The sequence below is a fragment of the Colius striatus genome, chromosome 13 (assembly GCF_028858725.1).
Source record: "Colius striatus isolate bColStr4 chromosome 13, bColStr4.1.hap1, whole genome shotgun sequence".
Lineage (NCBI taxonomy): Eukaryota > Metazoa > Chordata > Aves > Coliiformes > Coliidae > Colius > Colius striatus.
This window is the reverse complement of record NC_084771.1, coordinates 15,057,328-15,084,488: the sequence shown is the minus strand read 5'-3', so window position 1 is coordinate 15,084,488 and position 27,161 is coordinate 15,057,328. Positions and strand designations below refer to the sequence as shown.

The window sequence follows — 27,161 nt, the reverse complement described above, 5'->3', positions numbered from 1 at the left end:
ACAAATATTCTTGTTCCAGGAAGCTAATTGCCTGAGCTTGAAAATGCCACCAAGTCGAACCACTCTCGCACAGCCTTATGTGCCTCATAAATTAACACATTTCATGCAGACTCTCCAGCAGCCCTTGTGAAGAACCCCTAAAATAAGGCACTGCAAAGGCTAAAGGCACACACCCTGCACAGGGAGAGGGTGCCCCATGGCCACAGCCGCTGCTGAGCCTACCTGGTGCTTCTCTACCTCTGCAGCTGACTTCTGCTCAGATGCACACTGATAACAGCCCCAGCATCCCCCTGAGCGTGCAAATAAATCAGGGGAAGGCAGGGATTTTTGTTGTGCCAACAATCTATATGCCGCTGACTCGTCTTAACAATGCTTGATGAAGCTTTAATTGTTTTGTTTACCTAAATGTTTAAGTTTGGCAATGCGAGAGCCCAATTATATCCTGCAGGCACTCATTTTGCTGTCCTTTCTCTATTGACCAATTATTTAATTAAACTGCAGTTCATTAATCCCTAAGCCGTCACAGTAAACCCAGGGTTTATACATATGTGTGAAGCTGTTAGGGGCACCATCACAATGTCATTTTTATCCATTCAGGTCCTATTCTCATTTAATGGGCCGAGCTGGCAAGAAATGTGGTCCCCGAGCTTTCACTTGAAGCTAGACATTCCATAATACAGCACAGACCGACCTTTATTCACAGATGATTTTTCCCCCATCGATCAAAAAGGCTTATAAACGCACTTTACCCTGTGAAAACGGGGGATAAAACCCAAACTGTCCGGCATTATTCCTGCATAAATAAAACTTTGAGGCCCGCGGCTCCCCCCGCGCCGCAGCATTGCCAGGGGCGAGCGTGCGTTTCCAAGGTAGAGCAAAATTAATTTCATCCCTCCCCTCTGAAGCGACTCGGTGCCGAAGGAACGGAGAAGTCATGGCTATTTCACTAGTAACAGGATTAAACCATTTATGAGGCATTGCAGCTGCTCTTTTATGGCATCTGATTGATATTCATGTGTGGTTAGCATTTGTCTCCTAACTTGTGTAACACAGAGAATAGTAAAAGAGAGACAATAATCGCCGGGCTGTTACATATTCAGGGGACTGGATTTCCCCTATCAGCCTTTCAGTGGCTCCGGGCTCGGGGCTGACCTCCCCTCCGGCATTCCGGACTCGGGAGCACGGATCCAGACAGGGCAAAATAACGCAGCGCTGGAAAAAAAAAATCCGTGTCTCGCCCCAGCGCTCCCGGCCCCACCGGCCGTGCCGGGCACCGGAGCGACGCATGGGGGGAACCGGGCGATTTTCGGCACGGTTTCTATCCGCTCGGCCCCCTCGCCGGCCGCGGCGCGGAGCCGCAGCGAGCGCACAATAGCCCTTTTGAACGGCGAGTGAGGGCTTACGGATGCCACGGCGGCCGCTTGCCCCGTCTGCTGCGGGGATGCTGCGGCGGGCTGGAAGCGGGGGGACCCCAGGCGCTGGGCACAGGGGGCTGCCCACAGGAACCGGCTATAAAACTGTTCTCCCCACTTCCTGCGGTGGAGCACGTAAAACCGGGAATGCTGCAACAGATTGCCGAGCCGCACAATTAAGTCGATTCGTCACTCGGCGCGGATTTCTGCTCTCCTCCCAGAAAACAATTCTTTAAAGCTTGGCAGGAGATCGCCTGAGAGGAATGGGAACGTCACTTTTGTTCCTAAAGCAAAACTACCCTCCCAAGTACACAGAAGCAAATGGAAATGTAACTGTAGTGGCAAAAATGAAAGTGGCCCCGGCAGGTGCACAGAAACAAAGATGTCCTTACCTGCAGTTGTAGGTCCTGATTTCCTTGTTATCCCTTTTGCACTTGACTGCCACGAAAATCATGGTGACAAAAAGAATGGCTGCGATAGACCCCAAGGCAATAATGAAAATCAGGGAGAGGTTAACAGATCCTATGGACTCCTGGGCATCCAGAGCTGGAGACAGGTATATCAAAATCAAGGCAGAAGCCGAGAGAGATGTTTTTCCATGGTCGTGAGCCACCACGATCAGCTCATAGGCTGTCTTTGCGTTCTCCCCAAAGGCTCTGGTGGTCCTTATCTCTCCATTGACCTGGTCTATCTCAAAAAATCCTCTGTCTCCTTCCACCATTTCATAGGAAAGTCTGCCATTTTCACCCTCATCATAGTCGTCTGCCTTGACCACCGTCACCAAGTAGCCAACCCCTGCGTTCCTGGGGATGTACACCTCGGCAGTCCCGTTGACCAGCGGCGGGGCCGTGATCACGGGAGTGTTGTCGTTGACATCCAAGACGATCACCCTGACAGTGGCATTGCTCTGCAGGGAGGGATTACCCCCGTCCTTTGCCAAGACTTTGAACTCAAAGGCCTTCGTCTGCTCATGATTGAAGGACCTCAAAGCATAAATATCTCCAGAGTTGGGGTTGATGGAGACATAGGTGAAGACAGGCATGTCCCTGACTTGAGAGGGCACGATCTGGTAGGAGACACTGCCATTGAGGCCCAGGTCAGGGTCCCTGGCCGAGACAGAGAGGAGGTAGGCCCCCGGGGTGTTGTTCTCCTGCACGATGACCTGGTAATAGGGTTTGGAGAAGTGGGGATGGTTGTCATTCTCATCGGTGATCTTGACAGTGAAGGACTTGGTGGCCTGCAAGGAGGGGACACCATTGTCCTTGGCCTGGATGGTGAGGTTGTACTGGTCCCGCTGCTCCCGGTCCAGTCGCCCATCCACCAGGATGGTGGAGAAGCTCTCATACTCCTGAAGCCGAAAAGGCACGTTGCCCAGGAGCTTGCACTGCACCCGCCCATTGGCCCCAGAATCGCGGTCTGAGACTCGCACCAGGGCGATGACATACCCCGGCGGGGCATTCTCGCTCACCTCCACCAGCTCGCTGTTGACAGAGAGCAGGTTGATGAGGGGCGGGTTGTCGTTGGCATCCTGGACGCTGATGGTCACTTTGCAATGGGCAGGGATGGAGTTAGGCCCCAGGTCCTTGGCCTGCACATCCAGCTCATAGACGTGACCCTCCTCGTAGTCGATGGCACCACTCACTGTGATGAGGCCGCTCTGAGGGTCGATTTGGAAGAGCTCGCGGGCCCGCTCAGAGACATAGCTGTGGAAAGAGTAGAGAACCTGGCCATTGGTGCCCTCGTCCGGGTCCGAGGCGTTAAGGCGGATGACTGGTGTGCCTAGAGGGGCATTTTCAGGCACGCTGACGGTGTAGGCCGGCTCCTCGAAGAGCGGGTTGTTGTCATTGGAGTCGATGACACGGATGCTGAGCTCCACTGTGCCGAAGTTGGGCGGGTCACCACCATCCAGCGCCGTGATCACGTAGCTGTAGTGGGACTGGGTCTCACGGTCCAGGCTCTTCTCCACAACCAGCTCAGCAAAGCGGGACCCATCACCCCGTGTCTTGGTCTCCAGCCCAAAGAGGTCATTAGGGGTGATCTCATAGCTCTGCACACCAAAACTGCCTGAGTCCGGGTCATAGGCACTCTCCAGGGGCACCCGAGTGCCAGGACTGGCCGTCTCCGAGATTTCCAGCTCAATCTGGTCAGTGGGGAAGCTGGGCGCGTTGTCGTTGAGGTCCTTGATCTCTAGCTTGATCACACAGATCTCCATGGAGCTGGACATCACCTCCAGCGAGATGATGCACTTGGGGCTCTGCCGGCACAGCAGGTCCCGGTCGATCTTCTGCTTGGTCACCAGCAGCCCCGACCCTGGGCTGATGTCCACCAGGTGGGGGGCCGAGTTGGAGACCACCCGGAAGGCAGCAGGTTGCCGAGGGTCCAGCACAAAACCGGCGTCCCGGGCGTCCTTGGCGACGTTGGCGATCACCGTGCCGGCCCGCTGCTCCTCCTCCACCGAGTACTTGAGGTTGACGAGGGCCCCGGCGCCGGCCCAAAGCAAGGCGGCCCCCAGCAGCGCCGGGAGAGCCCCCATCGCCGCCGCCGCCCGCTCCGGCCACCGCGCCGCGCCCCGACGGCCGCGCGCCTCAGGAGGGGCCCGCCGCCCTCATGCGAGCAGCGCCTGCCGGACTGCCCCAGAGGCGGCGGGTGGGCGGGCGGGTGCGGGCACCGGAGCCGCGGTCCCCCCCGCGCCCACGCCAGCGCCGCCCGCTCAGGCGCTCCGAACCGGCGGCGCTGCGGATGGGCCGGGCATGGCGTGCGGGAGCGGGAGCTGGAGCTGGGTGCCGAGTCGAGCGGTGCCGCGCCAAGCCGAGCCGTACCGAGCCGAGCCCGCTCCCGCCGGCGCTCGCTGCGGCGGCCGCACGCCACTGCCCGCAGTCCGGAGCGCCGGCGGGCGGCGCGGGGGCGGGCGGCGGGGAGTCCCGGCCAATGGGCGCCCGGGGGCGGGGCCGGCGCGCCGCAGCGCCGCCAATGGGGCCGCGCCGAGACGTGCTGCCGGCCGCCGGGGCGGGGCCGGGGCGGGGCCCGCGGCGCGGCGCGGCCGAGAGTGGGAGCGAGCGCGGAGCTGCGCCGGGTGGCCCCGCCGCGCCGGCAGCTGCTTGTCCCACGGTGCCGAGCCCGCCCCGGCGCCCGGGAGCTGCGGGCCCACCGGCGCTATTTGGCGCCGCGGCAGAGCCTGCGCGGCCACCGGCCGTTCCTGCAGGGACCACGGGCGCGGACAGGGCGGCGGCGGCGGCCGTGTCCCTGCAGGACACCGGGGTGGAGGGACCACGGGGTTAACGCGCCGAGCCGCCCCCAGGCTCGTTCAGCCGCTTTCCTTCTGGGGCAGGAGTGAGCCCCCGCTGCTCCAGCAGCACCGCCCCGCCGGGGAGGGTCCCCCGGGATCCGGCATGGGACCCGGGCTCGCCGGGCTCTGCCGGGCGGCTTCAGTCCCGGCACCGCTCGTTTCTCACAGCTAATTATTGGGGAAAGCACCGTGGTACCGTCATCTCTTAAAAACGAAATAAAACTTCCACTGTCCGTGTGCCGGTGCCTTACCTCGGGTCTCCACGCGTGGCACGCGAGTTCCCGGGGCCAAATTAAAGGTAAAGGGGGGCCGGGGAAGATGTCACCGTGCAGGGGGGCGGTGCTGCTCCCGGCGGGTTGCGCCGCGCTGCCGGCCAGCGCAAGCGGCTCGGAGCCTTCCGCCTGCAAACTTTCAGACACGCCGTTCACACACACCTGCGGCTCGCTCCGAGGTTAGATGAGGGAACCGGGTGCCGGTGCGTCCCTGAGGCAAACCAGCCCGGGAGCCCGCCGATCGATAGCGGCGAGCAGGCGCCGCGGCGAGGAAGGCAGCAGCACAGGGTGCCCGGGCGGAACTGCCGCGGCACAGGCCCCGTCGGGGCGGTGGGTACCGGGAGTCGACGCCCCATCGGTGCGGCCGCCCCCCGGTCCCAGCCCGCCCGCGGCCCCGGCCCTGCCCGGCCCGGCTCAGCCCCTCCCCGGCCCGGCCGCGCCGTCGAGCCCCGCCGCCCCTTTCCAGGCACAACGGCGCCATCTAGCGGCCGCCGCGGGGAGGCTGAGCGGCTGGGACCGGCCCAGACCCGCGCATGGCGCAGCCAGGAGCGCTCCGCGCCCCAGGGTGGTAGTCCCCACGGTGCACTGACCTGCCACTGTCCCGGGCCACCATCGCGGCCAGCGGCCGGGACACCACCCTCTGCAGGGACACCAACCCCCGGGACGGCATCCGTCCACGGACACCGCTTCCCGGGTACCACCCGTCCGGAGACACCGTCTCCTGGGACATCGGTCCCCGGGACACCATCCGTCCGGAGACACCGTCCCCCCGTGACAACATCCGTCCAGGGCCACTGACGCCCTCCGGTGATGCCATAGCCCGGGACCCCCGAGAGGATCCCCTCCACTCTTCCCCGAGGGACGGCAGGGGGACGCAGGGTCCCTGTGCTCCCGGTCCCGCGTCCCGGAGGAGCGGCAGCAGAAGCCGCCGGAGAGCGCAGCCTTTGGCGGCCGTTCCTTCCCCTCTCCGGGGAGCGGCAGCGCGGGTCCCCGTGACCCGCAGGGGAGTGGGGCGGGGAGGCAGGTGGGGACGGTGCGAGCGGGCAAACCCTCTGCTCCGCGTCCGCCAACGCTTCCTCGGGAAAATTAATTCTGATGACTTGAACTGTGCCATGCGGATTGAAAACCTGGCTGAAGGATCATAAACAAAGGGTAATTAGAAACAGGGGGAGGTGTTTATGGGGTGCTGCAGGGATCTAGGTTAGGTCAGCTCTCGTTTAATACCCTCATTAATGACCTGGAAAGAGGGAGTAAACTACACATTAATGGATTTGGCAGATGATGCTGTATTGGGAGGTGCTGTGAGCTCCAGCAAGCATAGAAAATTAACACAAAAAGGGCCTAGTGAGATTAGAAACATGGGCAGGAAACAGCAAAAGGAGCTTGTGCCTTGGACAATGTGAGCGAGTGCAGCTGGGAGGCAAACGCAGGTACAAGCCGACAGCAGAAGGGGCAACGATGGCTGAGCCAGGCTGGCAGCACCCCAGTGAAGGGCCTGGGGCTCCGGGGCCAGCAAGGGGACTCGGGAGGCTGCTGCACATGGGGGCGGTGAGGAGGGATCGGGCACTGGTGTCCGAGGGTGGTGTGGAGGTGCTGGGAGGCTCCGGAGCAGCCAGAGCTCAGCTCCCTCGGCACAGACGTGTTGGCGGCAGTTCAGAGGGAAGCCACACAAATGATGAAAGGCAGGGAGAGACTGATTTCTGAAGGAAGATTAAAAGGCTTAAATATATATATTGCTCGGTTAAGAGCTGTCCATAGGGAGACAAACTAAGAGCCTTACAGATCTGCTTGGTGTAAACAGAGAAGGAGGAAAAGAATTATTTAATAGAGTACAAGGGGCATCACCAGAAGGGATGACAGGAAATGAAGAAATGGAGCATTTAGGTTGAATGTCACAGGGGAAAAAATCCCCTCTGCTGACAGCAAAAATTATGAGGCTGTGATGTAGTTCCCTGGAGGGAGAAAGTTCTGTGGCTTGAGATATACTTAAAACCAGACGGGATCAGTCTGAATATAAAGGCGCCTGGGATGAGCCACTGGCAGGGGATGTGAGGAGTGAGAGCTGGGCAGGGACACACCTCACTTCCCAGCTCTTTTTTTCCACTGAAATGGTTTGTTAATATCACACATGGAAAAGACCTGCATTTTTTTTACTGCATAAATGTATTTCCGCTACTGTAAAGGAAATCACTGACATGATGCTGTGCCAGGCACCTGGTAGCTGGGCAGGGCTGGAAAGGCCCTGAAATAGAGGAGCTGCACCTCTGTATGGGTATGGAGAGGGATTAGAGGGGAATTAAGTAGCTGGTACAAGGTTGCTGAGTGGGTCCATGGTGTATAACTCCACTGTCCTCACACAGCTTGATACGCCCTGGAGCACAAGGTCTCTTGTAGGTTTGACTGCTGTAGGGCATCATGTATCTCAATGGCTTTCTGCAGGATGCTCTTCAAGTGAGCAAGGAAAAGCCAGGCCACAGCTGGCCAACTGCATAGCACCCATCACCTTGGTTAACACTCCATCCTTTCACCGCCAGCTAATGCTCAGCTTGCCAGAGACCGTGACAGGATCCCTTTGGAGCAAAACAGGCATTGATTGCAGCCTCACCCCTCCCCATCTCCTGCCTCGCTGGAGGTCTGTGAGTGCTGTCAACAAAATGGATTAATAGTCCTATTATCAGTTCAGATGGATGGCCAGGGTGAGGAGAAAACATCGCGTCCCAGGGAACTCAAGTAGGCACATTAATAAAGATGCCACACTTTCAGCTCTGAAATCTAAAAGCTTCGCTCCACTCCTTGCAACACAATTAGTTTATCCAAAGCTCAACATTTGGGTGGAGTGTAGTAGGGTGGGAGCTGGTGGCATGATGGGCCTCACATCCCCCGTAGCCAAATGCCCTGCAAGAGCTCTTCACGCAAGAGAACAGCCCATTTCGTAGCACCCTCCTCCAGACAGGCTGCTGTTGGGCAGCTGCGTGGTCCCCCTTGGTGCCAGCAGCTTCACCAGGCTGGGGGTCTCGGGGGAGCACCCCACAGCTGAGGGGCTGGTGTGACAGGGTGGCACCGTGGCCTGTCTCTCACATGGCTCATTGACGGGCATAGGCAGTGTGTGACAAAGATATTGGTTCTGCCCACGCTGTAAAAGAAGGAAAGCTTTTAATTAAAAGCAAATGGTGCAGCTTGCAGCCCTTTGTTTGAGCACTAATGTGAATGACTTTCCTTTCCAGCCCAGCATTTATAGCTGTCTCTCTTGTACCTGTCAAAAAATAAATCTCAGGATCTAAAGCATGTACATATAAAACTCTGGTATCAGCAGACTGTCAGACCTTGGGGGGGGGGGGGGTTAAAACAAAGGTTTTGTGCAGGAGGTGAGGGGAAAGGACAAGTACAGGATGAGGCCAGCAAAGCCATCACCTGCAGATGGGTCAGGGCAGTGGCCTCCTCTCCTGCTCGCACCATTTCCTCCTCCCTGCCTCTCTCAGGACGCTGCAGAGGCCGGTGAGTTTTGAGGGCTGATGCATGCCCTGCCTCCCCCTCTAGCAGAGGCTCCCAATGCTCCCCTGCCCCTACTCTGAGACCCAGACCACCACTCACATCCTCTGCCTCAGCAAGGGGGGAGTGAAGCTGCTTACAGACAGCTCCTCCATCACCCCACTTCTGCAGGTGCAGTGCAGCACTGGAGAAAACATGCACCAAGTAGTCTGAAATTTTGAAATTTGTTTTAAACATCAAAGAGGAACTTTATCTTTTTAATTTTTCAGAACCTTTCTTTTAATTTCACATTTCTGAAGGGTTGTTTTTCCCCTTTCCAGCACCTTTTCCTTTTAGCTACTAGGTGAGGTAAAATAAATGATGTAGGTTTATTTTTTTCCTTTCTTTGCTTACCCAGTTCTGCAAAACTTGAAAGCTTTTCAAAGCATCTAGGTGTCTGGAGTTACAGTTTAGGTTTGTGCTTTTTTTTTTGTTCCCCTAGCAATGTTTCTAATATCACAGCAAAGCAGAGAATAAACCTGTAGCACAGAATAAGGTAATGAAGAAATAGGAAAAATCCCTAGACCATTCAGCCATCAGGCAGCTGCTGTTTGTCAAGAGAGGGAAAACCTAAAAAGAAGAAAAATACAATATTTTATATTGGAGGGGGTGTTTGGAAAAGACATCAAAATATTCAGCTTAGAATTGATTTTTATTTGTCATCCCATCATGTGGGAATCCAGTACATGTCCACTTTCGGGAGATTTTGGAAGTGAGGAGCTCTGCTCGTCAGCCCTTTAAGAGCCAAACTTTATGGAGCATCCATGGGACTTGCAGACATCTGTCTGTGTAACTCTGTTAGCAGTTTGCACATAATGTAGATAAGGGACTGCTGCTGTAAAATATTGAGCCTTTAGACTATAAAAAACTGTCTTTCTAAGCTGAAATCTAACTTTATTTGTACTCCTGCAATTCCAGTCAAGTCAGCAGGGTTTCCTGGCTGTTAGCAAGGGCAGTGTCTGGCACACTCCTTCCACAGGAGAGGTTAAAGTGCCAAAGAGAGGACAGCATCACTCTGAGGAATTCGATAAACTCCTATCACTCAATAGTTTAATTCACTTTCACTGATGCAGCATCTTTTATCAAAGATTACATAATGCTGAATAATCATGAAGCACATAATGCAGAGCCAGACAGGCAGTTATAATCAGATTTAAAGCCCATATTAAAAAAGTGGCAGGTGCAGGGCTAATTCTCCACTCCCACACTGGTGCCAGTCCAGAGGAAGCTTGCTGGAGCCACTCCTGATTTACACAGCATGCCTGACAGCAAACACAGGGAGGGAATGAAATAAAGATCTCAGGGGGGAGAAGTAGTAAGATGGTGCTTTCTGGAGGTACCTGCAGAGAGAGGCAGGAACATCCCTATGTGCAAGCAAAGGCAGTGCAGGGCACAGTGAGGAGCTGAGCAGAGGGTAGCTCTCAACATGAGGCAACGTGAAGGCAAAAGGCAGCCAACACCATCCACTGCTCTTTCCCATATGGTCTGTTAAGATGTGAAGCAAAAAAATGCTGTGGGTTTCGAGGGGGCTGTTAGAGGCGATGCAGCCATTGCCCCCACCTCACTGGCCCACATCCCGCTGGCTACTGCCAGCGTTCATTAGGCAGCACTGACTCCATGGCTTGTGGCAAATGAGTGTGCTGGTTCTCAGGCCACTTCCAGAGGGCACGTTATGAAAGCTCCTGCTGCAATCGGCATCACTGCTGGCTGTGTCAGCTGGGAAGCCGGGACTGAGCAGGGTGAATTGTGTCCCCACCTGGGCAGAGGATGTCCCACTGTCAGCACCCCATCACAGCTGAGGTCAGCATCGAGGCCCAAACAGCATCCTCACAGACAACCAACAGCTGACCCGCTGTCTGCTGCAGGGTCACACCACAAAACTCAGTGGCTTCACTGATTTAAACCCAAATTTTGCAAGACAAACTGACTGGGGGGTCTGCAGAGGGCCACTGGCCCCACGGAAGCTGCAGCACACCTGCACCCAACAGACAGCAGGGAGACACGTGTTTCAGCCGTGCTGGCTAAATATTTCCCATGCAATCAATTCCAGCATGTAAAACCATCAAACAGGATAACCTTGTGATCAAATGGCCAACAGAGAAAAGTGCTTAATATTATCCACTCCAGATAATGAGCTGTATTTCCAGCACAGGCCCCAAACACACATCACCATGCACTAAATGCCACGCAATTGCCTGCACAACAAGTTAAGCAAAGATTAAAAGCGAGGAGGAGAGGAGAGGGAGGATAGAAAATGAAGCACAAGGAAATTGCAATCTGTGCCATCAGAGTGCACAGGAGCCAAGGCAGGGGAGCACTGGAGTGCAGTTCAGTGCACAATTGCATGGTGGACCTGCAGAACGGCACCTTGGATGCCTGCCTGGGTTTACAAAGCGTGTATGCTGTTACCCACACAGGTGAGGAACAGACGGCCTTAGGGTTTACAAGACAGCAATGTTATGGATGAATTAAGAAGCAAGGAAACTTCTCGGCAGGAGATGCACTGCCGGCGAAGGTTATCCAAGGCGATGGGAGAAACTCTGCTCTTTGTGCCCTGCTTACAAACAGCACGTCTTAATTCAGACTCTGGGTCCTTGCACGGACAAACAGATTGCGAAGGTCAGGGGAATAGAGACACCTGGGGAAGGACAGTGATTTAGAGAAAGAGAGCAGTGCAATATCTCTGGTTTGAACAGCTACATGGCTAATGCACAGAGGTTAGCAAACTCTGCTCAGATGTTCCAGCAACATCCATTCTGCCTTTCAAAACAGTTGCAAGTACAAATAAATCACCACTTCTACATTTTTCTCTCTACTTTTCTCCTCGTTGTATTCCAGCTTGCTGCTTAGTCTGCTGCTGACCCCATGGGTTGGGGAAGAGACTATGATGCTTCCTCCTTCCAGCAGAAATTAGATACCTGGCACTGGTGGAGAGCTGACAGCTCCCTGACATTCGCTTGCTTTTACAGCCGAGCCACAAGCCTCCAGCCCAGCATGCCAAGAGGCAGGAGAGCACATTTCTGGGATATACAGCCTCCTGCTGCAGTGCTGAGCACCAGTTGGGAGATTTCAGCAACGTTCCTCAGCTGGCGTGGCTCACCCCGTCTCTGGAGCAGCTGATGGAGATGTGTAGCACCAGCTGAGGAGCAGCTGCAGGTCTTAGACCTGGCTCCAGCTCCATCCCACCAAGGTGCCCACACAGGGGAATCCAGCTCTGGTTCCTCACTTAGCAGCATCCCACAGCTCGGTGTTTCAAACACTGCCTGCCTGTACCCTGAACCCAGCAACCAACAGTCCAGGCACCGATCCTGGCATGCTTCTCTCCTCCCCTTCCACTTCTGCAACAGCAGAGGCAGAGAAATTGCAGAATACCCCCATCAGAGCCCCAGCTCTCCCTCAGCATCACCACATGGATCATTTTCACCCACCAAACTGAGATTCTCACGTTATGGCACTCTGCCTGTGCTGTCTGTGGTGAGCCTGATGCTCCCTCACCGCAGCACAGCCGGGCTACTGCTGGCGTTTCGACAGTCTCAGAGATGTGAATCTCAGGGAAAGCGATTTGTCACAGACCTACAAAAGAAGGAAGAAAACTCCTAACCGTTACTCCTAACTGTAATTATGGCCTCTTCAAATGTCTACACGATGTCAGACAAGGGCTGGCATAGCTTATCATAACCAAACCCAGGGTGGATGTTGTTCCAAGCCCGTGATTAATAGTCTGCTAGGATTTGTTTTGGCATGGTGAAAAACTGAGCGCTGTGTCTCAAAGATGCCAGATGGAGGCCTCAGGGCAGACCCCCCCAGCCGACTCCTCACACACCGCAGAGCAGGGACTGGCAATGCCAGTGCTGTGCAGGGCTTGCTCCTGCCACTGCTACAGCACTGCTCATGCTGTTCCCAGTGCCTCTCACATAGGCAGAATGCCCAACACAAAGGCCAGTGCGCAGGCAGGATCCCTAGCTCTTGTCCTCCCACAGTGCAGCACAAGAAGCCAGCCCTGTCATAGTCCTTGCATCAGGTGCATCCCCACAATAAATTTTTTTACTTTATTTCCAACAGGGGCTACAGGACAAAGCCTTCCTCCCGCAGCCCAGGCTGATCCTCCTCCCCTTCCCCAGCCCACAGACTTCATTTGCTCTGTGGAGATGAGACATCACCCTCCAGGCAGCCAACGCAGCAACCACAGCTCCATCAATGTGAAAGCATAAAGTGCAGTCCCTCAGAGAACCTGAGCCCCACAACAGAGCACAGGGCACCCAGCCCAGGATGGAGCTACCATCCCCTCAGGGCCCCACACCAATGTGCCATTGCAGCCACAGCCAAGATGGACCCTGTCCTTTGGAAAAGGGCATGGCAGAGATATGGCCACTGTACCCATCACTCACATTGCTCATCCCCTTGGAAAGCGAGAGGCAGATCTTGGCTGTCCATGCCATCAGGTATGAACATTCCAGTGTCTGCTGGTGCCAACACATCTTCCAGTATGAGGCTGAGGATAAAAGTGAGTCCAGTTGGGCCAGAAGATATATTGTTTGGATCAGGCTAAGAATCATTTATGCAGTGTTTTATTAACCGTAATGGAGAGCTGTGCCTGGTAAAATGAGTAATAATCTTGTTTAAGAGATGGCTCCTGAATCACTCAGTGTTTTTGCCAATGCTGCAAGTTTCCCTTGCCAGTCTGCAGGCCAAATCCCGTCCTGGAGCAAGTGATGCCCAGGGCAGGAAACCACAAATCAGGTAGGAACAACCTTCTATCTTCTTTTTAAATAAATCAATCAATCTTTGGAGCTCAGACAGACCATCCTCCATCTCTCGGTCCCTCTGCGTTTCACACTTCATCTCGTCTCAGCCCATCAGGAGTGTTATCATACCCAGCATTTCCCCAGCCTGCTGCTCTACATCCAGCTCAGGTGTTTCCCAGGGACAGAGCTCTGCCTGGGATAAATGGCCAGTGGATAATGGAAGGAAATAGAGGAGAAAGTAATTTACATCAGCTAAGCATTTATTTTGTATGGTGCTATTTTGTGATCATCTATAATTTTAATCTATTAACAGTAAAAGATGCATCTGTTCTCTGGGCTCATCTTGTTTACAGGTGATGTAAACAAGACTAAGGGACTCATCTTCTATTCCACAGCATTTTTGGAAATTCTATATTTCCACAATCACAAGTGACCCCTGAAAGCGAGGGGGGCACTTGGGGAGGGACAGCACCCTACCTCACAGTGGAGCTGTCTTTTAAGTAAGACCTGCTCCAACATGTTACATGCCCAGAAGCAGCAAAGTGTGCGGTGCCTAGACTGCCAGCCAGCTTTTGCAAGGAGGAGACACAGCTGCCATCAGCCCAGCTCTGGATAAAGAGCAACAGCAGCCTGAGGACAGATGCCCAGACACTGTGCAGAGCTGGAACCAGTGACCCAGGCTTGAGGACTGATGGGGAATGAACTGGGATTCCAGAGAAAATGGTTACTCATCGTGTAACTCCATGTCCCCCTGAAACTCCTCCCGCCTGGCTCTCCACCCAGCACCCAGACCTTCAAGCAGCTGACCCGAGGCTGTCATTCCAGGCACCCAGCTCTCCTGCAGCCAGGGAACAAATAATCATTAAGTTAAGACAAGTACCACATTCAAATGGAAAAGCAGCAATTGCAGCCTAGCCTAAGAGGCAGGATGACAATACTGCACATGGAAACACACCCTTCTTCGTAGAGCTTTAGCATACATCCCAACCCTGTCATCATGATTTCCTTTGATTAGTGAGCTAATCAGTTGACAGCACTGCAGAGCCAGGGCTGGCACTGGGTGACAGCTAAGAGTCCTGATGGAGAAAGGCAACAGTATGAGCCATTACCCAGGCAACCTCTCTACACCCCACATAGGGGATTGCCAAAGCTGTGCTAGGCTGAGAAGGGTGCAGGTGCAGGGCTTGGCCCTGCAGAGGCCAGCTCAACTCTCCTTCACAGAATCACAGAATGGTGGGGGTTGGAAGGGATCTCTAGAGACTATCCAGCCCAATCCCCTGCTAAAGCAGGTTCCCCTCGAGCAGGGGTCACAGGAACATGTCCAGGCAGGTTTGGAAATTTCCACAACCTCCCTGGGCAACCTGTGCTAGGGCTCCCTCATCTCAACAGCCAAGAGGTTTTTCCTTGTGCTTAAGTGGAACTTTTTATGTCCCAGCTCATGTCCATTACCCCTTGTCCTGTTGTTGGACACTACAGAAAAAAAAGTGTCACCCAACCCTGCCAACACCCACCCTTTAGGTACTTAAGTGTTGATGAGGTCCCCCCTCAGTCTTCTCTTCTCCAGACTAAACATCCCCAGGTCCTGCAGCCTTTCCTCCTGAGAAAAGCTGTGTCTATCCCTCTGCAGAGGAAGGCCTGAGCAATCAGCTCGTGACCAAGATCAGGTTTCCAGCCCTGCAGAATGAAAACACAGATTGCTTAAATTCTGCACAGCCCTGCCTGTGGGCTGGGAATTCAGGCTCACGCTGCAGCCAGACATGAGACCCCACGTAGGCAGCAACACCGCTGCTCAGCCTCCTGTGAGCAACAAACACAAGGAAATCAGTGCTAAATAGGTCTCTTGCAATGCACACAAATGCCACAGGGACAATCCTCTTTCACAGCACCAGTTCTCCCCTGAGAGCCTCCTCTGAGCTCTGTTCCCTTCCAAACCCAGAACTGAAGCTTCCCTTTCCCTGTCCAGGCAGCAGCACAGGAGGGTTGCTCCCCACTGCTCTGCCCAGGGGAACGCTCCTGCCTGCACACAGAAAGATAATGCACTCACTCAGGTTTTGAATGAGTCACCAGAAATCAGGGCCACAACCAGTGTGTGGATGAGATTTGTACAGTGTTAGGCACCTGCAGAACTTGAGCTGTAACAGACAGAGCCACTTCAGGTATTCCATGAATTTGCAGCAAACAGTTTATTGGAAACATTTAGCCTTCTTTCTGTTCATTAATGAAGTTCAAACACACTTTGATTTCCTTCATATTTGCTCATTATTTGAAATTGCCCAGGGATGGTTTAATGGGGAGGTTTGTGAGCGGGGACTGCCTGCCTGCTGTTCAAAGGCAGCCAGGCAGCAGCCACAGCATGTTCCTGCTCCAGCCCCAACACGCTCTGTGGGACAGAAACCTGGCATGGATTCAGGCTCCTATTGCCACCCCCTAAACCTCCTCTTTCCACAGGCTTTTCTGCAAGCAGACTTTGCTCCAGACACAGCAGCACTTGCTGAGAGCAATTTAAAAGGGTTTGCAAACACCAGCATGGTTCTTATTGAAACAAATATCCAGCAATCTGCGCTGTGCTCTGAGAGCATCAGCTCTGGGAAAGATCATGTCTTCCCAGCTGGTTCGGACACAGTGCCACAGCAACACTGTCAGAGCTACTTGGCTGCAAGCAGCCTTCTGCCAGCCCTATCTGAGCCTGGGGGCATGTGCCCCAGTCACCCTCCCAGCTGGCACACAGTGCTATGGGATCTCACTGCCAGCACTGGAGGAGAAGCAGGGAGGGCTTCATGGAGAGCACACCACATCACCAAAACTCCTGTGGTAGGAGCATCCAAGCCAGGGTAGGAGATCATGGTGAGCACCAAGCACAGCTTTCTCTGTGTTCCCACCAATATCTGCATGGGCAACAAACCTCCAGGCATGTGAAACCACCATGCAGGCAACGAAATGCAGAGCAGGGCCATGAGACGGCTCCTCTCCCTGCTGCTTCAGCCCCTTGCCTGACCTGGGCCAGGAGGCATGAAGTGACCATGGCTGGTGTCATCAGGAGGGGGAACTGTGGGGAGTAAGACACAAACCCCTTGTTAATCCAGGTTACACTAAGAAGGAGCATGAGTGACACAGCCACATCTACCAAACCACAGCAGAAAGCCTGAGACTGGGCACAGTGGAGCTTCCCTGCCCCAACCGTGGGACAAGCAGCAACAAGCCAACACTGATCCACAGAAAGCTTTTGTCTGGATGCTCCCAAGCACTGCCAAAACTTCTGTGGTCTGAATACTCCAGACCTGCTGCAACATTTGGGTGTTTCACATGTATCGCACGAGCCCAGTTTATTTTGGGAATTACATGGTGATGGATAGCCTGATGCAAGGAAAGGCCATTATACACCATCAAAAGCTGCACAGTCTTCCTGCCTGCTCCGTGCTCTGTGACAAACCATCTGCTTTGCCTGCATCTCCCTTTGTTTATCCTGCTCAGTTCAGTTGAAATTAAAATTGACAAAAGCAATTTCTCCTGATCAAGTTGGAAAGATAAGGAGAGCGGCTGCTGCACTCACTGCCATAGAAACCTGGGCTGCTCCAGTGTTTCATCCTCCTCCCCGTGCAGCAGCTAAGCCTGGGAAGTGAAGTGCCCAGCTGCAGTAGGAAGATCCTCCTGCTCACGCCAAAGGAGAAACACAGATGGATTTAGCCACGGGAGATCCATCCCACAAACGCAGTGCTGAGAAGGAGTTTTATTTTATTTGTGCTCTGATCCCCTCCCCTTGGATTCAGAAGCACAAAGTGGCCCCTTTGATTAGAAAAGCACATTTGGATGAATTTGGAATTATTTCCCGTTTGAGGGGAAGAAGGGGGAAGAGGCACAGAATTTTCTTAAAGAATACTTCAAATGTTTGAGAACCTTCTAGGTTATATTTACACCACCAAAGCTCTTGTGAGCTCAAAGAACCCTGCAAAATACAGGTCTAGGCTGCAGCCACAGCTGTAGCTCGGTTCTGGCATCAAGCCTCCAGGATTCAGTCCCCAAGCACTGACGCTCAGCCTTTGACAGCACACCTACATGGGGCTGTAAAAGCTGTAGGGTGGGAGAGAGCCCCCTCCAAGCTCAGGTGCCCTCTTCAAGAAACTGGAGCACAAGTTGGCCCCTTTAAGCCCAGCAGGGTCAGCTCTTGCAACCTATTAGCATCCACAGCACTGCACTGTGTATGCAAAAGCCAGGAGCCAGAGGGAAAGAGAGTAGCTCTTGAAAGACAGGGGACCTTCATATTTCTACATCCAATTTCTTTAGACATGTTAATAGCACAAGGCCTCTTTTCTCCGAGATGCAGGAGCAGCTGCTTGAGTCTCCCCTGAATTAAGCTAAGGGCAAGCTTTACATGATTTTTGGGGGGGTCTGGCTTATATGTTTTTTAAACCTGAGAGCAAAGAAAGCAAAACATCAGCAAAACATCAAGCTGAGAGACGTGCCATTTTCCCTGTGCTGATATGACTCAGGCATAGCTGAATAAAACTGCAGTCCGAGTTCCTGACAAACTCCCCAGTGGGCTGAGAAAAGGCTGGAGAAATTCCACCCCAGAAGGCAATAGCTTTTTTCTTTTTTGTTTTCCTCCTTCCTGAAGTTATTAGAGTTGCAGGAAGGCCTTGCAGCACAAACCTCTTGACTCACAGGAGCAGCAGACCTGTGTGTGCTGGAGCCCACTAACAGAGGCTGCAGGGACCAGCTTTTGCAGGGCAATGAAGCAAAGTAAGGGGACCATTGGATGTCACAATCAGGAGAGCTCCAGTGCCTGAGGAGCGCTCTAGATGGGAGTGGGAGCTTCATCTAAGCACGCTGCACCTTCTGCAGGCATCTGTGGCTTCGTGACTGCCTTTGACAGCAAAGAAAAGCTCTCGCGGCTCAGATGAAACAGGAACAGAGGGTGCCTTGATTCCCAGCCAGCATTTAAAGTCCTCCCTCTATTGTGCCACTCTTACGCAGGAAGCCCCGCAGCTCCCCAGTCCCACAGCCAGAGACGCTGCGCACTCCCTGCCGCCGATTCATCAAGACATCTGCTTTGATTGTGTTACATGTCACAGGGCAGATAACGCTGATAAATCCCTGGGCAGCACAGCAAAACCAGACTGACAACGCCAGCAAATCGATGGAGCGAGTCTGGATTTGCAGAGGCTGTGGTACCCCTTGGATCTGGATCTGCTCCTGAGTTTGTCCAGGATAAGCAAGATTAGATCTGGATCAATCCCAGGCTTACCGGGGCTAAGCAAGATTAGACCACAGATCAGCCTCTGTATTGATCGTGTAATTTGTCACTACCATGCTTGGGGGGAAAAAAAACACCACACCAAAAATCCCCCCTGCAGTTAATGGAGGCTGCACCAGCACGAGGGGGTGGAGATGCCAGCTCTGCTCCCCTTGCTGTGTCATTCACTCAGCACAGTCATTGTTTTCTGTGATAAAGTACTTAAAATTCAGCAGCACACTCTTCCCCACATTTCAATAGAAACAGATTTACCTCTGGACATATATTATGCATTAAAACAGTATTTTGGGAATTGGAATAAGATCTTACCCGACTCCTCATTTATCTGTGGCTAATGAGGCATCACAAGTCAGCACCCCATGAACGCTCCCACCTGGATGAGAGCCAGAGGGATCAGATACAGGGGTGGAACAAGCAGAGGGAGCAGTGGGGAGAAGCCTAGGTGGCCCCCAAGGAAGCCAGGTACACAAAGAGAATGGGGAATGATCCACACCACCACTCCCTTGCCAGCATCAGCCAATGCAATGCGACATTTTGGTGCCTGGGATGGGGACATGACTTCATCTAGACCTTGCTAAATCGCCCTGGGATTGTGAAAGGTTTGATAATAATAACTGGTTGGGTGTTTTTTGCATTCTGCTTTTTATGCATCCCTGACTGTAAGAGTTAGAAAGAATCAAAGACTTTGCAAGCCTTCTGGCAGCTTCAGGGATCGCAGCCTACTGTGAGCAGGGAGGAGAGGGAAGAGCTCTCCTGGCCTCTGAAGTCTGCTCCTCCTTAGGGAGCAGCAAAAAAGTTATTTCTGCAATATTGGAACTGAATCAGCCAAGGAGGGGATGACATGAGATTAATGAAATAATAGGGCTCTGTGGGTTGAGCAGGGCAGGAGATTGCCCTGGCAATGCTCTTGACAGTTTGCTGAGCATCAGGCAGGGGAAGCCATGGATGCCAGTATTCTGCTTCCAACTCTTCCCTTCCAGCAGAAGGGACTTCAGTCTACACCTCTCCTGTCCCTTTGTCCCCTCCTGGGTCATTTCCAGGTACAGAGACAAGAAGTTATCCAGTTATGGTGCAGGAGCACTGAACCACAGCTTGCTTCAATCTCAGTGTGATGAGTGCAGTGCTTGGTACTCCTTTATCCAGACAGAAGCATCTCCCAATTTTTTCTCCAAGTTCTCCTGAGGTATCCATGTCCTTTCCTCACTGACTACACCATTGAAAGCATTATCTGCTGAAAACAAGCATGCAGGGCAGATGGCACCAATAAATCACTGTTGTCAGGGGGGATCCTGCCAGGGGAGGGCTCTGGGAGTACCTGGTGATGGGTTTGTGCCCCACTCCCCAGTTCCCCCTCCAGGGTCTGGACTTGCACTGACCCACGCACCAGCAGCCCCTCAGGTGCTCAGTCACCTTCTGCAGACACTTATTTCTGCAAACAGCCCCTGCACACGTTTTTCCCCACCCTGCTTATGCCAGTAAATATGTTTCAGTTAATCCAATTTGCTTTCACATTGAGTAGCATCAAACAGCAGCTGCCAAGCAAATATTAAAGATAAAAAAAATAAATAAAAGGCAGCTCCAGCCCTTTGCTGGTGGTTTGGGAGAGAAGGCTCAGCACAGACACCCACACAGAGGGAGAGCAATTCCCTCAGCCCCCTGACACAGCTGGGCTAGGCGGGTGACTGGCAGCAAGTGACACGGGGCAAAGGACTAAATCACATTTCATACATCCTCCTCCAGGTTTCTCTGCATTATTTAAGAGAAAACATGTTTTCCTCTAGTCTTTACTCTTTCCCTTTTGCACTCGGTCCCTGCTGCTGGTGAGTGAAGTTAATCAAACCCTCCAAGCCCAGGTTTCAAAGCAGTGTGAAGCCACACTCTGTGTCTGATTCAGGTTTAGAAAGTCACCCCAGTTCCTGCAGCAGCACAGACCTGGGCTCAGCAGGGCCAACAGCTGACACATATTGACTGAAAGCCCAGAGCTTAACACTTGTACCTCTGAAATGCAGATCTGAGAGCCTACCAAGATGAGGGGACTGGAACATCTCTCTGATGAAAGGCTGCCGGGGCTATTTAGCCCAAAGAAGACCAAGAGGCAACCTTATCAACCCTTACAAATACCCAAGAGGCAGATGTGAGAGGATGGGGCCAGTCTTTTTTCTGTAGTCCTCAGTGACAGGACAAAGGATAATGGGCACAAGCTGGAACACGGGAAGTTCCACTTGAACATGAGGAGAAACTTCTTTGGTGTTAAAGTGAGGGAGCCCTGGCACAGGCTGCCAGAGAAGGTATGGAGTCTCCTTCTCTGCAGGTTTCCAAACCTGTCTGGACACCATCCTGTGTAATGCAAGGTGAACCTGCTTTAACGAGGAATGGACTAGATTCTAGGGGTCCCTTTCAACCCCCATCACTCTGTAACTGTGTCCAGATACTGGGAGACCCATGCCCAGGGAGCAGACGCATGGGCAGGTGCCTCTGACTCTGCCTGTGACCATCACAAGCATCAAGAAGGACTAAGATAAAGCCAGAGCCCAGGGCCACTACGGTCAAGCAGCATTTGGAGCTTAGGGCAGGCATCACACACCAATGTGGGTCCCAGGCCCCCACTCTCACCTGAGCACCAGACAGGCTCCAGCACTTGCTGTGGCATCCCTGAGGCAGCCCATCAATCCCCCACATCCCACCACGCAACAGCCTTGCAGGAGCAGCATTGCTTTCCCCAAAATGCCTTCTCAACCACATCACCCGAGACACTACAGGCAGGAGGTGAGGGTGATGAGGGGCAGCCTCACAAATAGCCAACTTTGGTCAGAAGAGCTGCTCCCACACAGCAGACGAGCTGAAGGCAGGGAGGGGATTCTGATCCACCCTCCAGCACACACACAAGGCATGATGTCCAAGCAGGCCCAGCATCCCTATGGGAAAGCCTCCTCCTGCAGAGCTCAGTTGATTTTTTAAATTAAACTACTTCCAGCAGTAGGAGTTGAGCTTGCTTTAGGTGCTATCTAAGCTGATTTCCCTGGGCCTCACCTTCAGCATTTGCATAGTGGGATTAAATCAGATAGAGTGGGAGCAGCAGCACAAGCAGCTGTGGGTGCTGCTGCCTGATGTCTGCACACCCAGAGCAGAGCCCAAGCCTGGCAGGAGCCAAGACTCCTTGCAAACCTCCATCCTCCATGCCCAAAACATCAGGTCAAAGCTAGAAAAAACAATGAAGGAACCCCAAAAGTTTTGGGGTAGCAGCTTTGGAGGGCCAGACCTCACCAGCCTGAGGTTCTCAAGCCCAGCAGGAACCCCAGCAGCCTCCATCAGAGACCCTTCATGCTTTGGAAAAAACCTTAGCAGGGAAGGTTTCTCCTCTGTCATTAACCTGACATAATATCCTTCCTGCTGGCAGCTTTCAGGCTCAGCAGGTTTGTTATAAAATTCATTATCAGATATTGCAATCACAGTCACCTTTATTGGGCTCTGCATTTACAATAATTAGGCCAATAAACACTGATTTATAAAAATGACAAAAAGGAACTCCTGGTAAGCAAGAAAAATGTGCTTTCTGTAGCGAGCACTTCCTCACAGGACAAAAAAATGTGAAAAGGCAGCAAACCAATCATCATAGCTGATGGCAAAGTTAAACAGGTTCTTCTGGGAATTTCCACTTGACAGCCAAGACCTCACCAGGGACAGGCCCAAGGTGCAGACTCCAGGGCCAGAAGCTGCAGCACTGGGATACATCTCCCTTCCCAGGGGGTGCAGTCCCCTCCTGCTGCAGAGCTGAGGCAACCAGGGAGCAGCGGAGATGCCAAGGGTGCACAGGAGGAGAAGACTGAGGCAGGTGGCACAGGGAGGGAAAGAGCAAGGAGGGGGTGAGAGGAACAAAGCAAAGGAGGAGAGAAAAATCCAACAGAAAGGAAGCACCTCGGCAGAGAGGAAAAAAACCCTGCCAGGTATAGCAAGGGGAGAGAGAGGGTGAGATGGAGCTTCAAGCCTTAATGTCATGGATAAAATAAGAGCCTCAGCAGGAGGGAAGGAGAGATGAGAAAGGGAGGTGTCACCTGAGAGGAGGCAATGCAGATGCTTTCTGCATGCCCAAACTGCTCTCAAAGCACATGGGGCTGGGCTCAGCCTCCTGCAGAGAAGCTTTGTGGGGTACAGCCTGGCTGGGGCAGTGAGCTGAGCCCCACTACAGCAGCCCCTCAGGGCACATTGGGAGGGGCATGTTGGCAAGGGCAGACACCTCACACAGCAGAAATGTATGATCACAGTCCTAAAGTGAGACACTCACCCAGTCAAGGAAGAAGCCAAGCTGCAGCCAGCTCAGCTGTAAGGAAGGAGGCAGCAAGCTTGTAGAGCACAGAATGAGGCTGGCCACAGCACCCTTGGGGCCAGCACCAGTGCTGAGAGCCAGCCATCACAGAAACTTGGGCTCCTCCCAAGGCTGCAATACCCAATCTCAGCAGGGTCCCAAGTCACAGTGGAACATCAACTTCTGCAGCAACCCACAACAGGTCTCAGCATCACCAGACACAGCCCTTGAGCACCAGAAACCCTCCAGCTTGCCATCAGCCAGGCAGCAGCCCCAGGACATGGCTGCACCCAGAAGCTGCTTGCACACAGTTCCCAGGCAGGAGGGGACCCAAGAACACAGCAGGACCACCATGCCCACGGGCCCCAGCATCCAGTCCGCTCTCACAGGCAGGCAACGACACACACCATGGTACATCATCACCCATATGCTTATCATCTCCCCTCTGCACCCCCTTTGCAGCCAATCTGCCATCACACATGGCTGAGGCAGAGAGGAAGCTGCCAAGGAGGAGGAGGAGGGGATCCCCAGCACCATGGCAGCGTGGGCATGCAGCCCAGCCTGGCACAGGTGCCATTCCCCATCAGAACAGTGCTGTTTAACACACACAGCACAGCCACAATGTCGCAGCTCCCCTGACCTGCATGCACCAAAGCCTCCTCTCTGCTCTGTTTCCCACCTTTTTCATATATCAATGTTCCAGTTTCTTCAGGCTCCCCATATTCTGCACTCCTGGAGCTGCTTTGAGCCTCTACAGCCCTCCTCAGCCCGAGCAGGAACAGCACAACTCAGGCCCATTCTCCCCCATCCCACCCATATATACCCTCCCAGGCAGGGGCAGCTGAGCAGCATTGGCTCCAACTGCCTCAGCTCATGGGGAGCAGCTGGTGCTGTGGGTGGACATGTGGCTGTCTGATGTGCCCCTGCAGCTGTTGGTGAGCATCTGGAGAGGAGCCTTCCCACAGCAGCACCTGCTGAGGAACCCCAACATTCACAGAGATACAGAGCTTTCCACTCCTTCTTTCTCTTTGGGACAGAGATGGGCAATCATGCTGACTTTGGTTCATTTTATTTATCTTATTGATTTTTAAAATAGCTGCTTTTTCTTTTTTTGTTTTATTTTTCCCAAAAAAGACCCTGGAGCAGTGAACAGCTTGACTGTACATGTGAGAGCTGAGCAAGAGGCATCTCCTGAGCCTCAGGCTCTCCCCAGAAACCTCAGCACCCCCAGGAGAGCGGAGCATCCCCCGCCCCCTCGCTGGTCCCCGAGGGAGCGTGATGCTGCCAGCGTCACAGCAGTTAATTGCCATCAATGGGAGATTTAATGACAATCAAAGAAAAAATTAACTGTGTTCGAATTCTCTGGTTTAATGGATTCCTTCCTGATTAGTAGCATTGAGGAGTAATCTCAACTCTGCCTTTACTTGCTTTAGTAAGTAAACAACATTAATACATGTATCAGGTGGCACAGTAACGCAGGAGGCTGTGTGATACTGAACTGGTTCAGTGGGAAAGGTTCAATATGTTAATATTAAACACTTTAGGGTTACTAAGCAGTGATAATACACTGATTACTCTCTTCACACCATCCTGGCATGATGCAGCCATTTTCCCAAAAGTTTTCATCTCCCTGCAGGTTTCCCACATGTTGAGTTCATGACTGAGGTGAGATATGAAGCCCACGGTCCCTCAAAGGGAACCTGCTGCCTGTCCCCGTGCTGTGAGGTTTAACAGTGCTGCTGGGGAAATCCAGAGCATCCCTCCGTCCTGCAGCAGATCCACACAGCTGCAACACCTGTGTGTGCTCGAGAAACCAGCGGGGCCTTGTCCACTTCCTCCCCCTGCACCCCAAACACATTCATCACCAGTGACCTGCTTCTAGCCGAGCGGGCTGACAGTGGGCTTCTGCCTGCCGAGTACCCGCATCCCCCTGTTGCCGTGAGCAGGGAAACCAGCCGGGCATGAGGGCGACCTTGCCGCAGGGCAGAGGGGCACCCTGGCACCTTGCTCTCCCACTTATCCTCTTAGTTTCCTTTCTCAAATATCCGAGAGGAGCTGTAGACTATCCCTTCAGATCTTAACAACCCTTAAACTATTTTTAATCGAATGCTTTTCCGGTGTGACACCAACACACGCGAAGCTTTCAATTACATTTTAGCACTCCCAGTAGGAAGCAGCTCTTTATTGGGAGAAGTGACTTATGGCAGTGCGGGATTATGGGTTTGGTCTTTGCATTACAGATATTCGCAGCCTGGTGAAAATAAAACCCGCTCAGCACATATTCTCTAGATGAGCTAAGCCCCCTGCATGGGGAAGCATTTCTGAAGAAGTTAAGTGTCTGAAATAAAACCGTGTAGTCATCCAGTAGAAGAGAGACGTGACATTGTTATTCATCATGATGAAACAGGCATTTGGATAAAAGTCTCCGGCGCTGTTAATAACCTCTGTTGACAAGGGAGTCACCACGGCAGCAATGAGGTAGACATCCCCCCCCCGGGGCTCAGAGGAGCGGGATTGTTCACGAGCTGTGAGCAAGAAGAAGTGTGTGTCTTAGGTAATAACTTTCCAGTCAGCCCCATCAGAATGGCCACCATGAATTTATCTTTTTCTATTCTCTCCAAAAGCTTTGTCAGCTCTGAGTAATCTGCGGTGGCTACGGGCTGCCGGAGTGCCACACGGCCACGTGCGTCTCCAGCATGACGGCCAACTCCCCGAGCAGTTTTATCATCATGATTAAGTTTCTTAACTTAAATCAAGGATGTCTCTGGAGTTCCCTATGACAATGTGAACTTAAGATAAACAATGAATGATGAATAGGCCAATTACCGAAACCTCCCTTCAGCGCAGGCCGTATGTGGCTAGTTGATAAGAGGAGGTATGCATCCTCTCATCTGGCAAACGTTGCAGAAAATGGGATAGTTTGAAGCAGAAAGGGTTCTGTGTAATCAGGCACCAGCTAATGAGAAATTTCCTTTTATATGTGCTTTCTCCCTCTCTCTGCTGTTCGGGATGTTGGCAGTGGGGAGGAAGCCCACAGCCCCACTGACATGCATGCAGATGCTTCACCCCAGTACAAATCTCTACTCCCGAGGCAAAAATGCAGCAGCAGATGGCTAAGGGCTGCATGATGGTACTGCACAAGTCTCCAGAAGGCCAGAAGCCTTTCCTGAGACACCCACCCAAACCAGGGGAACAGCCGTTCCATCAGCCTACTCAAAGCTTCATATGTGCAACAGCAAAGGGGGGATAGACACCTTGAACCGTGGCTGCAGGACCAGGGGACAGACACCTTGGACCACCACTGAGGACTGAGCTACAGACACTTTGGACTGTGGCTGCAGGAACAGGGAACAGACACATTGGACGCAGTGGCAGGACCAGGGGACAAACACTTTGGACCCCAGACACAGCACCAGGGGAGAGAGACCTTAGAGCCTGATTTAGGACTGAGGCACAGACAGTTTAAACCATGACTGCAGGATTAAGGGACAGACACCTTGGACACAGTGACAGGACCAGGGGATAAACACGTTGGACCACGACAGCAGGACCAGGGAACAGGCACGTTGGATGGTGGATACAGCATCCCAGACAAGCCGTAAGCCAACACTGGATATATTTTGAGGTTTGAGTCCCTAAAAGAGGAAAGCAAAAGGTATTTCCCCTACTGAGAGACACGAGCAGCAGCAACGAAGGCGCCAAGACTGGCAGGATGACAGGGCAAGGTGTCCCCAGGGTGTCCCCAGCTCTGTCCAGGAGCAGATGGTCCCACTGCCACAGCAGCACCGCAGCAGAGCCGCGAGGCGCCGCGTCCTGCAGTAAACGATGTGATTTACTTACTACCTATGGAATTGTCAAATTAATTCACTATCCACATTAATATTATGGCTCGTTTTTAACTTTACTGTCTCCATCGTTCCAATTTAGTGCTGCTCAGAGATGCCGCCACTGACCTTAATGGGTTTTTCATTATAACAAAGAGCACCGTATTAATCACAACGGGTTTCAGCTGGAGGTTGCTGCCTGAGCCCCACTGCTTTGGGGAGCTGCTTTTTAGTGGTTTGGAGACCTGTTCTGTTTCTGCCAGGCTTCTCACCCCTGCTCATACCGTGTATGAACCTTTGTGCTGTCCAGGAGGAATTTCTTGGTATAACATTTCCAGGCACAGAGATTTTATGCAGCAGCCAGGCTACACTGCAGACATGATAGATTTTTCTGGGCAAATTGCAGCAAGAAGTAGAAAACTGAGAGGATGCACCAGTCATAGCCAATGAGCCTCTTATTGTCCTGTATAAAAATCAAATGCCTTTTAATCATTTCAAATGTTCTTCTGGGTATCAATTAGTCACACATTAATATCAGTA

General features: G+C 53.0%; 1 protein-coding gene across 2 annotated transcripts in view; it reads right to left on the bottom strand.

Annotated features, from left to right (window-relative positions):
• PCDH19 (protocadherin 19) overlaps positions 1-3,962 on the bottom strand; it is a 56,890-nt gene extending 52,928 nt beyond the window's left edge. For both annotated transcript variants that reach the window (XM_062006852.1, XM_062006853.1), the window contains exon 1: positions 1,805-3,962. In XM_062006852.1, coding sequence (XP_061862836.1) covers positions 1,805-3,945 — 2,141 coding nt within the window. In that variant the 5' untranslated portion in view covers positions 3,946-3,962. The remainder of the gene's footprint in view (positions 1-1,804) is intronic.
• Positions 3,963-27,161: the final 23,199 nt, after the last annotated feature.